The 13,795-nt window shown below is 38.8% G+C and overlaps 1 protein-coding gene across 4 annotated transcripts in view; it reads right to left on the bottom strand.

The window, feature by feature from the left end:
- The window catches only part of GALNT11 (polypeptide N-acetylgalactosaminyltransferase 11), a 46,784-nt gene that overhangs the window by 29,964 nt on the left and 3,025 nt on the right, over positions 1–13,795 (bottom strand). For 2 of the 4 annotated variants that reach the window (XM_053995734.1, XM_053995743.1), the window contains exon 2: positions 902–1,234. In XM_053995734.1, coding sequence (XP_053851709.1) covers positions 902–1,196 — 295 coding nt within the window. In that variant the 5' untranslated portion in view covers positions 1,197–1,234. Of the gene's footprint in view, positions 1–901; positions 1,235–2,644; positions 2,664–9,757; positions 9,833–13,795 lie in introns of those variants that run through there. The other 2 variants (XM_053995752.1, XM_053995761.1) reach the window with 2 other exon arrangements.

Below are 13,795 nucleotides of genomic sequence, written 5' to 3'. Positions count from 1 at the left end.
GAAGTTTGGTAAAGTTCTATGAACTCACGAAGCTCGTGATTCACTATTTGTCCACAGTCATGACAGGGGACTTCACTGAGATCTGAGCATTAGACCCTGGCTATGAAGGTTTGTTTCTGTGCTGTATTTCCCAAAGCAGCAGCAGAAACCAATACCCCAACACTCTGCCACAACACTTCTGCCTCCAGACTAAAATCAAGATTTAAGCCAGTACACAATGTGCCTGTTTGCACATCTAAACACAGCAGTGAATATGCTGTAAGCACTAGAATACACAAAGCATTTTATTTTGGAACACAAAACTAAATCACCTCATTGATGAAACATGCTCCAGTGAAACACACAGACCTTTGCTGGTACAAAGTAAGCAGGATTTGGCTCTAACCATTGTCATCTCAATCTTGCATTTTAAGTTTGTCCCACATGCATTTCTTGTAGATTAAGTCATACTCCAAGCATATTCTCCAAATTAATGGGCCCTCTTCATTGTTCATTGATATCAAGTTATTTTTAATTACTGCATATAAGTAGAGTTTCTCTGTAGCTAATTAAAGCTTATGTATTTGAGTCCAATTAAAACAGGAGTAAGATATGAAACAAGCACACACTGAACCTTCTGAAAGCAAGATTCAGTTCATCAACGGCAGACCCTGCTGTAACCCAGTCTTCATCAGCACTTACACAGCATAGATGTAAATGTTAGAAAGAGTGTATTTTGGGTGAAGCACTGTAGAATAAATTTCAAATAATTCCTAATGAAGAGAGCCACAAATACCACTTGCATTTTAACAAAGAAAACTTCTTCCTTATACACTTTTCCCTGAGATAGTTTTCTGCAAAAAAAAATCTCATTTCTCCTGTTGTGTTACTAAGTTTGTCACCAACACTAAAAACCACTTACCCATTTCAGGAGAGAATTCTATCTCCCCCTTAACTGGATCCTGGATATGATTTCCAAAAGAGTTTCCTATCTTATTCTCTTTCTGTTGCAATTCAGGTATATGAACTGGTCCCTGTGTAAAACGGGGGTAGAATTTTTTCGGAAATGGCCTCTGAGGTTCCAGCCCCTTGATGGGCACATTCTTGAAGGATTGGTTCTCTTCACTGAAGTTGAAATAAACAAAGAGCAGAAGTGTCCAGGTCACAGATGTGAAGAGGCACCCATAGCAGAAATAGCGAAGTGTGACACTTCCCATTGTAGACTCAGCATCCTTGAGGGCCCATTCTCAGTTACCTGGAAAAGAGTGAAAACACACATTTTGAGAGTGCTGCCTGTTACCCTATACATTGCAAAATACATTCAATAGATTACTCCTCTATTAAATGATTTTTAGAGCTTAAACTTTAGGCACAGACCTTAAAAGAAGTAAATCCCTTTTAACTGTCCCATTCAAAAAGTAAACATGACCAGTTTTCACATTTAATGTGGATACCACTGCATTAAAATATGGAGCAAACAATCACTAAGAGCCCAGTGACACACCACAATTAAAGGTAAAAATTATTAATTTTCCTCAGAATAGCTATATAATTATCTGTTCCACAATAGTATGTTTCCAGTACTCCTGCCTTGAATTAAACATGTTACTATATAATATATAATTAAATATGTCTACAGGGAATTGATTCTTCATGGAATTGTTCTGGAAAGGACATCCGGAGGTCACCTTGTCCCACCCCCTTGCTCAAGCAGGGCCACTGTGAGCCAGTTGCCCAAGAGTAGGTCCAACTTCATCCATTTTTGTAGCTCAGATCCTATCCTAAAGCATAGAATGAGAGAGCACAGATTCAAAAAAGCTACGTGGTTCAGCTGGAAGGAAGCAACCCAGAGTAGATTTTTACTTTAGACATCCGTAAGACAATTTTCCCAAGCTATACTGCATAAGCAAAACTGTGAAGTGAAGCAAATGAAGCTGGTGAAAATATTTTACTTATGGGCCAGGAGAACTGGGTGGTCTTTCTGGAGTTCCCCAAATCTAAAAAATGTTCAACACCCTTCCCCCACCCTGCAAAAGAAACCAAACAAAACCAACCACAACCAACAAAACATAACCTCCAAATACACACAAAAAAAACCCACACGCCTCAAAAACTATACAGATCAGTTCCTCAAACTGAGGGGGAAAAATGCTGACTCCAAGAATTTGATTTCTTTCATCACTACCTAACCAAAACAAAGTCTTTCCACAGTAACAAAAAGTCAGGAAATAATTTAATCACCTTTTAATTAGCAAAACTTTTATTTTAAGAAAACAAATATTGGGGTAGGAGTCAATCGTGTATGCTGATGCATTTTTCAAACTACTCAAAAAGTCAGAAACCAGGAGTTTTCAGGTCAGTCTGGCAAAGAACAAACCAGAACATTTATAAGTACAAACAAATTATTCCTTCTCAATATGGGAAACTATTAAACAAAGGCAGAAGCTGTTAATGATCCCAAAGAACATCATAAAGACACCATTTACTTTGGCAATGCAATTGTAAGTCCTTAGTGACTTGCATCCAAAAAGAATATACGTCAAAATTCAAGCTTACATTTCCCAGACTGCAGCAGGTCATCATCTCCCAAGAATAAAATATCCACAGAGTAAAGCAAAAAACCAAAACCCACCCTCCTCAAAAATAATTTACCCATTGTTCTTACCATGTCAAACTCCCTCACTTCTGCAAGGCAACAATCTACGGAGCAGTTGAGCCCAAGGAGCTTAAAAGGGTCTTACACAGCGTTTAAATCTCAGGCTGACCCTGTGCATACAGATGAATTACACTCTTGTGAAACAGGCTCTCTCTCTAACACTGTCACACAGAAATCTCACTGCTTAACTGCAAAGCCATGAAATTAGGCAGGCACAAAATGCTCTGGGGCAGAAATGATCAAAGAAAATCCTCATTTTTGCTAGCAGAATAGGTTTACCAGTTAGAGAAGAACAGATGACCAATTCCCAGTGCCTCATGCCCCGTGCTAACACAACCAAGGTGAACCTTGGCTCAGAAAAAGCATGAGAGGCTGTAGAGGAGCAAGAGCAGACAAACAGTTATATCCTCTCATTATAATAATTCTTCTTGCTCAGCAGTCTGCAGACAATTAATGCTTCTCCATAAAAGGGGATCTGGGTGCTTGCCAGGTTCTTTCTGCGTGGCCACTAGAAGGTCATCTGCAGTAAGATTTGTCCAAGCCTAACATACTGCTCCTCAAAAAATGCTAGAGATGTTTTTCCATTCACTATGGTAACACAGATGGACAATCCTGACATGCACTGACACTTTGGAGCAGAACTATCCTAGTAAGATAAAAATTACTATAACAGAAAAGGAACCTTCTCATTTCAGAGTTGTTTAAGGATACATCTACACTGCAGCTTTCACAGAAAAAACAATCTATTCTATCTCTGGTAACAGTCAGAAGACAGGCACACAGAGCAGAATTCCTCATGGATTAAGTATTTCCCTAGTTCCTTGCATCTCTTTCATAGCTCAGAGCTACACCTGCTGCTGTGGCACTTCCAGCCATGACAAAGTTAAAGTTTGCTGTGACTGACATCAGGCACACTCAGATTAAAGAGGGATAAATTACTAATCACCAGAGTGAGGACACTGCTGTACATCCCTTCCATCTCTAACCAGGCTAAAAGCTCATGCTTGGCTACTGCTACAAAAGTAACCAATGCAAACCAAAGCTAAATAAACCAAGTATTATTTCCACCTCATCCTTGCTAGATCTGCTTCACCTTCTTTTCCTCTCCTTCTGGCATTTTGTAAAATGATAAAGATGTTGAAATACTGCATTTAAATCAAAAGACAGAATCTCCACAATGCTCAGCCTGTGCCCGTTCAGTACCTTGCTATTCAACCAAGACATTTGGTAATTTATTTGGCAGGAAAATACAGACTCACTATGCAGACCATTCTGAAGGCAGAACAGAAAAAAGGTTAACCCTGTGTATGAAAATCACATTGAGGCTTTTTAGTTTACTTTATTCACCAACACATATGTATTTAGACAAACACTGTCCTTTGGATTTCAACCACTTCCACCATTTAAGCAGAGTCATGATCAGTGTCAGAGCTGCACACCCCAGTTTTAGACAGTTTTAAATTGACTGCCTTCTTACAGATGTGCTTTAGGCCAGAGGAGGTTTCTAAGTCTTCAGCCATATCAGTCCTGCTTGGGATCTGCCCTGAGGAACCAAGAGAACCTTTCCAGCCCTACACTTCTATGCATACAAAGCACAATCACATTAATGTATCTCTGCCCCTCCCTCAGCATACCAAGAAATAAGAATCTCTCCACTCATTTCAGCGTGCAACAAAAAATGACCACTTTGATAAGTGCAGAGGGAGAAGGAGAGGAGACTGCAGCTGGGCACAGGAGGAAACATTCAGTTCACAGAGCCTGACACTCAACCCTTGATTCTTACCTCAGCCTCTCCCTATCCATGAACTCCTTCCATGCAGACACAGTGAATAAAAGTCTTACTCTGTCCAGACTCCTTTGCTCTCCAGTGTTGTGAAGTCTTCTAGGAAATACATTTTGCCAATTTACCCAACAACTGTCTCAGCCTATGGATGGTCATAATATCTTGATGAGTGTCTTAAATATCCATCCTCTCCCAGTTGATTTCTCCAAGCAGGATTTTGAAACTTAAGCAAAGCGAAATCCTTCTTTATTTCTTCCTCACTTTTTTTTCCCCCTTAAACAGAAAAAACCTCAATACAGCAGATGCAAAGGACATGCCTTTCAAATCCAAAGTATTAGGATCTTTCTCAGCCCTGATATATGCTGCATGAAAAAAACAGATTATATGTATTTTTAACTCAACAGCCTAAAGCTCTGCTAATGCAAGCACAGCTGGCAGGTTTGAACAGTTAAGATAGAAACAACTGAAATAAAAAAAGCATAACTGCATTATTCAGATAACCAATGGGCTCATAAGAATAATTTTCATTTATTTAATACTGTAACAATGAGTCCAGTCACCAATAAATTGCTATTTGGACAGTACAGTTAAAATCCTTTTCTATTTGTTTATTCAAGTTCAAACAAAAATACTAAATGCCACAAAAGAAAAAACATTATTTAAACATAGCAAGAAGAATTGTTTCACAATACAGTTCCTCACAAATTTTCCTGGAAAGAGACTAGACATCTCCCCTTCATTTCTGAAAAGCATTACAGCTGCCAAAAGTAAAAAAAAAACACCTCAAACAATTCTTCTTTCCAAAAACTCAAGTAGTAAACAACATCCAGAATAAACAGAAGGCATTTCCTTTCCCTTGGCAAGATAGGAGCTTCCAGAGCAAGTAATAAATGATAAGACCTTTAAGTATTTTATAGGCATTCATTCCCATGCCCTAGGGATGCATGGAGTTCATGGCTGTTCACTCTGCTGTACTCAGGATTCAGAGACATTTCAACATGACAAACACAAATCAGCCAAGGTGGCAGTATCTCCTACATCAGGAAATTACAATCCAGATTGGGGGCAAGAGAGGAAAAAACCATATCTTAGAAGCTGCCTCCATCAGCATCAGCTCAGAAGACACCAAGACTGAAAGGAACAGTATTCTGAGAATTTCTAACCAAATATTCAGCCTTTCAGTGTCTCTCTTGTTGCTCTTTTTTGACTGTCATATAATTATTGCATGACAGTTTTCCTGTGGCAAAGCCTTGGAACTGAGTTTGCAGACCCACATACCAAAAATGCCAGGAGTAAAATACTGCTGATTTCCACAAATTTCAGTACATAATTCTCAGTTCCTTGCACAAGTAGTAAATAACTGATTTTTTTTTAAGAACTATAGGGTTAAATATTACTAACTCAGTAAAAGTCTCTAAAATTCAATCAATCATTAAGCTGGAAAGCTCTCCAGGAGCCCACCTGCCAGACCTGAGCTGCAGTACCCACTGTGCAATAGGTTTTTCATGTCACAGCAGCTTCTTTTAGCAGCCTTACACCACCACCATGACATGCATTTCATACCTCAGGCCCAGGAACATTTACATTCATTTAATAACTGGCCCAACAAGGATACAACTGTGTTCACCCCACAGCCCAGGAGGGCTCATTGTTAGTAACCTGTGCAGCCCTCAGTAACACTGGCCCAATGTGTTGGCCTTGGATATTTTAAAAGGAAGCAAAAAATGTCAACCACAATCCACAATATTTTGGCTTAAAGAGCAATATTTGCTACAGAGTCTATGACCTGCCACTGCTTAGGCACTGACATCTCCTTGGATTAAGCTCAACAGTTTAGCAAACACACCGTATGAGTAGATATTTCATAACTGTGCCAGAACTCATGTTTGTCAGAGGTCAAACAGAGGATCAGACTAACCTCAAGATTTTTGAAACAGGAGTAAAAATTATTTGAGAAAACCTTAAAGTCTGCTTGTAGTTTTTCCAAAAACAGCTTTTCTTTAAAAAAAAAATACAACAAAACAAAAAACAAAAAAAAAAACAAAAAAAAACAAAAAAAAAAAAAAAAAAAAAAAAAAAACACCAAAAAACAGATACTCAACTCATGCTACTCAGGTCCCTTGCAAGATTACCCATATATTTTTGAACTACGTTGAGGCAAGGAACAGATGTGTATAATCTTCATTTTTAAGGAGCATTCTACCAAAAAAAAATTAAAAAATAAAAAAAAAATTATTAAACTACTTCATCTTTCTACAGTGTATTAGGATATTTTGCTGCATGACTTTCTATAGATACTTCTAATTTTTACTTTTTTATTTTTGGGAACAGCAGAACACAAGAATATAAACCAACATTACTCATGAATGCAACTTTGCTCTTTTAATAGCCTTAACCCTTCCTACATTTCTTGGCCTCCAAGATGTTATAGCTACCCATGAACAGGCTTTCCAATTTACTGCTGGAATCACTATCAAACAACAGCATTAACAGTGCAATGAACAGAGGCCAGATTAGGAGGAAGTAGTACTGCAATAAGACACAATCATCACCCAAACAGAGATGCCATTCACACTCCTTCTGCATTTGCAAAAGAATTATTTTTTTCCAGGCAACCTTTCCATTAGAATCTCTCTCTTCAGGGAAAGTCACAGCTTAATAGACCAGCAAGATGAGAAAGGGACACCTCGGGCAGTTTTTGCTCCATCACTAGGAGCAACATCCACTGAACATACAGCCAGAGCAAAACTAATAGGCGTTTCCAAAGAAAAGTGTTTCATGTGCTCCAGAATCTAAGCATCAAGCCAAATTAACTCCTTCTTTAAAAACCCTTCTACAGGATTGTTTTATCACTAAAGTGGACCTACCCACCAGTTTGTTTTTCATTAAAAACCACCATTAATTTTTGACCTTACAGAGGGATGGGTGATTGCACTTTATGAATTAAGTGGCTTTTTTGACAGAATACAGGCAGATAACTACTCATGGAAAGATAGGCTGGGCCTACAGGAACCTAAATGGTGACATTCAGCAGGGACAAATGCCAAGTCCTGCACCTGGGACAGACAAACTCTGTGGCTGCTGGCACAGCCTGAGGAACAGCTCTGCAGACAAGGACCAGCCAAGGTCTGGCTAAGCCTGAGCCAGAGCACAGCCCTGCAGCAAGGAGAGCTCAGGGATGGACCCACAGGAGCACAGGCAGCTGAGCCAGGGGTGCAATTCCACAGCTCCCTGTGACCACAGGCAGAGGACAGCACCCAGGGAGGGATTTGCCAGTACAAGACAGACATCAGGAAACTGGAGTGAGGTCAGTAAAAGGCCACTAGGACGGTCACAGGCTGGAACATTTGCCCTGTGAGAACTGAGGATGCTGGGCTCCTTCAGCCTGCAGAAGGGACAGCTTTGGGATGAGAACTAAAATGGCAGCCTGTTGCTACCAACAGGGATGTTACCAAGAAAACAGACCCAGGCTATTTAGTGAGGTGCAAGGTAGGAGAAAGAAAGAAATAACTAAAAAAGACTAAAGTTAAATCATGTTAATGTTCAGTCACACCAACACTCATTCACAGAAATATCCTGTGGACCACAGGCTGTCCTCTTGCATAAGACCACTGTTCCCATTCATTTTAATGAGATGACACATTAAGATCTATTTTTAATTAGCCTCTGCAAGTCCCTTCTAAATTCAACTTTCAAAGCTTTGAGAGCAAATAGTTTAGTCATTTCAGCACAGATATACAAATCCATGTCATACCACCTAAAATAAATCCTCCTGGAATGAATACAAAATCTTGAGCAACACTTTACAGATAATCTTAAAATACCAATAATATTTATTCTATTTTAAAGATAAAGAAAGACACATAGATTAGTTGCATGAATTGTTGAAGACCTATGAAATTATTCTCCAAATATATGAAGTCTGAAAAGCTTTAAGTGATTTAGGACAAATTTAAAAATTCATCTAGTTAAGTCTTTATGTTCTCAGCCCTCACTGTTTTTCCAGTGTCAAATGACTCACTCATATACTGATTTGTATTTCAGTTTTTGGGTTTAACCAGATATGTCTAAATATTGCATAGTATCATTTTCAAATCTGTGAACTATACATTGAAATGCCTCCTCCTCTAGGAACATAAATTTGCTTATCAAGGAATTTTTCAACTCCAGTAAAAAAGCTGTTCTTAGCAGGCTGCCATTCCAGAGTGTATGCAAACACTTTGGCTTTTTTATAATAAAAATGTGAAATTCCTGTGGAAAAAAAAAAGAGTCCTTAAATAAATGTTCAAATATCTTCTGCAGTAACATCTTCCACTTCTTTGTCAACAATAAAACATACTGGGGTTTTCCCTAATTGATAAAGGATTCCTTTCTCCCCACATATTACTCCACTCCATGAAGTGAGAGTATCTCACAAGGGCTCTAATTTACGGACACAAATTTAATGGAAAAAACAGTTACAAGTTTTGAAAAGAAAAACTTTTTAAAGTCAGGATCTCAAGTTAACAAACAGCTGAAAAGAACACCAGGTTTAGTTACAACCAGTGCTACAACATTGCATCACGAAAGTAACATAATAGTGCACCCTGATTAGAAAAAACAAGAACTATTGGATTAGAAATACAAGCTTACCAAAATCCTAGCTCTCAGTTCTGGGTAAATAAGTGCTATACAGTACACAGTTTCATGCTGCTGCAGTGTCCTCATTCCCCTCCAAAAAAAAACCCTTTTTATTCCCCAAAGCACAGTTATAAGAAAGAAATTCTTACCTATCCCCCTGACAAACACTCAGGCTGCTGGGCTGGATGTTCCTTTAAGCCATCTGGCTCACTAATACATGTCATGCCATTCCCAGAGTCCTAAAAATACCTTCAGCCTTTCTTGTTGCTGACAAATACTTTCTTCTAATTCAAACAGCAAGATTTTATTTTCATCCATAAAACCAGCTCTGAAAGAAGCCACAAGGTCTCCAAAGAAAGCTGCAATGCATTTTGTAATACAGCCCTCTCCTTCTTCACAGAGCTTAGAAAACAGCAAGGTTAAACACCCCACAAGTTGTTCTTCATTGCATCTCTCTCACATTACAATCCATGCATCTAAATATTAGTTTAACAACCCTTCAGCACTATACACAAATGCAGAATGTAAGAGAGCTCACAAGGTCAACTACACACAAATAAGCTGCTTAATACCTTTTCTAAATGCTTAAAATCTGCTTAGCTGTTCCTCACATTTTGTGTCTGCAAAGCTTACCAAAACAACAACAAAAATGCACATTCGTGCAAAATAATTAGATTAATGACACTTCTACAGGAAGAGCTGAACTGTAGAACCCTCACCTTTTTCCAGAAGAGTCGGCACTAAAGCAGAGCAAGGTTACACAGGGAGAGCACATTGACTGCAGCAGCAGCAGCAGCGGTGTCTTCATTCCCAGTGAACAATGAACCGCTGAGCCAGAAACTTAACACTTTGTTGCTTGAGAGTCCTGACTGGGAATGGGGTAACAAGCACAGGTTTCTCCAGGAAAACAGGCCAGTTTGGATGGGTCTGAGGACACCAATGCTGCATATACTCATTTGGCTGCATTCACTGCCCCAAAATCATCAATATATTTTTCTCTTTGTAATTATTTTTCGCATCTCTTTTATTATGTTTTATCAGCTGATGCATGATCCATATAGCAATCCATGGATTTGGCAATATATACATGGTCATCTTCCTGCCATTCACATAATCAATCAGTAACATTCTTCGTCATGACTAGACCACAGTAATGCTAGAGAAAATGATCACTAAGTTGTATAAAAATTCCCTTAGTTCTCATTTTCCAAATCACTAGGAACTTCAAAATATTCCTACATTTTTGACAGGAATTTTCTAGGTATGTTTTCTGTTCATTTTCAGAAATTTTCATTAAAAGTGCTTTTGGGCTTTTTTTCCAGTCTTTTACTAGGAAAGTGAAAACACATTTTCTAATTCCTAAAAAAAATTACCAAAAAAAAATTCAGGCCTTGTTTGTGCAACCCTCACGACAAAAAAAAAAAAAAACTGGCAGCAAATCTGTCAAAAAAACAGACCTCACTGAAGGACTTTTGAGTGGGACAGTGGTAAAAAGTGGGGTTGACCAGTCTTTTTAAACCTGTGACTACTAACCATGGAAACTGCACGTGGCACAGGTTCTGCAGTAGCTCCCAGAACACATCTACCATCCACTTGTGCAGAACTCAGACTGATATCAACAGCTGGATACAAAAAAATATACAAAAGACATCTGCCAACTCACACTGGGAACTTCCAAATATATGTCTACCTGAACATGTATAAAATGTAAAATGGCTGCAATTTTGTTCCTATTCGTACTAGAGAGTTGGAAACTGCCTTAATGAGAATTGTTACAATACACCTTATCCTGCAGCCTCACATTACAGAATTCCTGGACCTCCGTGCCTCTTCCCCACAAATCATACAAGTCTACTTCATTTCTCTTTCTGCACAGTTTTCCTTTTCAATAGGCAGAAATTTACATATAAATACTTGGTTCAGTCATGGTTCAGTCAGACCAGAATCAAACACGTTTATGGAGCCTGAGTAATTGATATAAGCATAAGGATTTATTTGTGTAAAAAACCCAAACAACAAAAGCCAAACACAAACAAAAATATAAACAGTAGATGAAAAGTAGCCCCAGAATTAGACTTGAGGTTAAAACAAGTTACAGTTTAAATCCCTAGATTGCCTCTAATAGGAAAATATTTAACTCATGCTAAACTGCTCAGTTCTTAACCCTGTTACATTTCTCAATGCTGTTAAGGATAGCACTTAGTGATTCCCTCAATGTACCATGTCCTGTGTTTTTCCATGGGAATGGCCATTGTTAAAAAAGCAGAAGTGAAAAAATACTAAAAGCATGATCTGAACTTAATGTTCATCTGCATTTCTCATGTCCAGAAACAAACATCACTTGGAGTTTTTCACTCCAAGCTTTAGCACAGAGTCCACATTTCCATGCCATTTGAAACTTCCATTTTTCTCCAGTAAGAAATTCTGAGATAAACCAAGACCCTACAATCTTCTTGCTTTGGATTCATTTTCTCATCAGACGTTTAAAGTATTTTCTGCACATAGGTTTCTCTCTACCTCTTTTATCTCCTCACAAATGTCTCTAGACATTAATAAAAGAGAGGAATCCTAAGGATATAAACCTACATTGTGTTATCTCTTCAACTCACTGACTGCACCAGGACAGGTACCAGACCAAGCCAAGAAACACTCTGGTTGAAGTGTTTGCTCTGCTGCAGATTTTGATGAGATTCTCAGCAACTCAGTGTCTCAGCTCTCTCCTCATGCGTTAAGGAAAATACCTTAACTGTTGGATTAAAACAAGTCACTAGCAAAAACAGATTGTACATTGCCTGTAAGGACAGCAAACTTCTACAAGTTATGCCAAAAATTAATTTTCTTAGTCTTTCATTCCTTCTCTGTGATCTTACAGACTCAGTCTTTCCTTCTCACAAGAAATCCCTTTGAGGAAAGAGTTGTGGACCACTCCTTTTCCATCCCCTCTTGGTCACTTTTCTTCTACTTATCTATTGCCAATGTTTCTAACGGGAAAAAATACTCAGGATTTTGATGTTGAAATCCTGGATGTTGCAAGAAAATGAATAGCAGATCAAAAATACATTTTCCCACTTCAGTAGGAGCCATGCCTCCCAACACTCTTCTTGCACAGAAGGTTAATGTGCAATCCAGAACTTGGCCATTTCCTGGTTCAGAGGTGATGAGTCTCGACAGCTGCTGACACCAGAGATAAGAGATTCATGGTAACTGACAAAATTAAGGTATTTCAGGAAATGGAAAACTAAAGGAAATACTTCTAGAAAACATATTCAATAACAAATATGAGATGTATCAATAGAGACAGTGGCATCCTGTGTTCTTGATGTTATGCTTTAAGAACAGGCAAAATAGTCAAAATACCTACAAAGATTGATTCATAAGGGCTTTTGAATCAAAACAAGATAGTTTGTGCTTCCTGGAAAAGTATCTGTGTTTTAATTAAAGCCACCTCCAAGGTTTAAAGCATCCAATTTAATTCTTGTCTGCACAAGAAAATCTGTGTCATTTAGCCAAGCAACATTTGGACGGTTTTACACAAACTAAAAAGACCTCCACGAACATGTCTAACATTCATTAAGTATTTGCTTAAATCAGTCTGGCACATAGCAACCCTTCACTGAGGTACCTTCCTTCCAGCATGCCTCTGCAAGTTTATTAGTTTAGCCTTAGTCAATTTAAAATCTGACTTCTTGAATGGCACAGTGTCTCTGTAGCTGAAGTTTTGGAAATGACAAAAAGTTATTGCAGGTAGGCAGTTACCCCCCAAGCAGCCACTCATGCACATAATTCCTTCCCTGTCAAGCAGCAAGAGGAGTTACTTTTGTCCTGCTCCATTGCAAGAGAGGCTGGAGCAGGAATGTGAACAGTCTCTGTAGCAAAGCTGGTAAGGTAGAACTTGTCAGTCACAGGCAACTTCAGTCTCAGAAATGCAGAACTTGCAATGCCACTACTGCCATGAGACAGAAAACCACAAGAGCTCACCTGCTCCCAGCTGAACTTCGAGCCACAAAGACATCAAAGACCTGTGAGCACTGTGGGGTAGCAGCTCTGGACTCCTCCCTGGCCTGCACAACTTCTTCTTGCTCCCCCTCCAAAGCACAGAGCAGCAAATCCTGCATCAGGGGTCTCTAATCCGTGTCAGCAGTGAAAAAGCTGATTCACCCCTGAGCACTGCGTTCCAGCTTCAAACATGCAAAGGATCAGGCTGCCAAGCCACACTGCACAAGAAAGGGCTAAGATGCAACACATAAAACACATGTTTACAGGCACTTTAATCCATGCTCTACATTTCAGTAACACCATCAGTTATTTAATCTACAGACTTAGCATATTTTCACATCTCAGGGAATAAACTCAGAAGTTCCTACATGAAAATATCAGAAATTTAGTATGCTTGAAGTCAGTTTTTGAATGAAACAGTACAATCAGCCTCCTAATTTTCCACCTTTTCTGCTACAATGTATTTCTAGTTTTTACAGAGTTTTCAAACAGAACATTTACACTAATTCTTACACAATGCTGACTCACATGAGAAACACGCTGGAACGTGGCTGAAGGATGTGGTGCATACAAATCTCTTACACCAAGAGAGCTGAACAAATGCTTTTACTCTTGCTGCAAAACCCTGCTTGAGCAGCCGAGACCTTACCACTGACACTACTTTATACATTAACACAGTAGCTGCAACAGCACATGCTTCCATCTCCATAAACCACTAGATGTTTTGAAAAGAAACCTTAGACAAGAAGACAGTTTATCTG

This window comes from Vidua macroura, chromosome 1 (genome assembly GCF_024509145.1).
Source record: "Vidua macroura isolate BioBank_ID:100142 chromosome 1, ASM2450914v1, whole genome shotgun sequence".
Taxonomy (NCBI): domain Eukaryota; kingdom Metazoa; phylum Chordata; class Aves; order Passeriformes; family Viduidae; genus Vidua; species Vidua macroura.
Note: the sequence above shows the minus strand (reverse complement) of the source record. Positions and strands in the feature narration are given on the sequence as shown.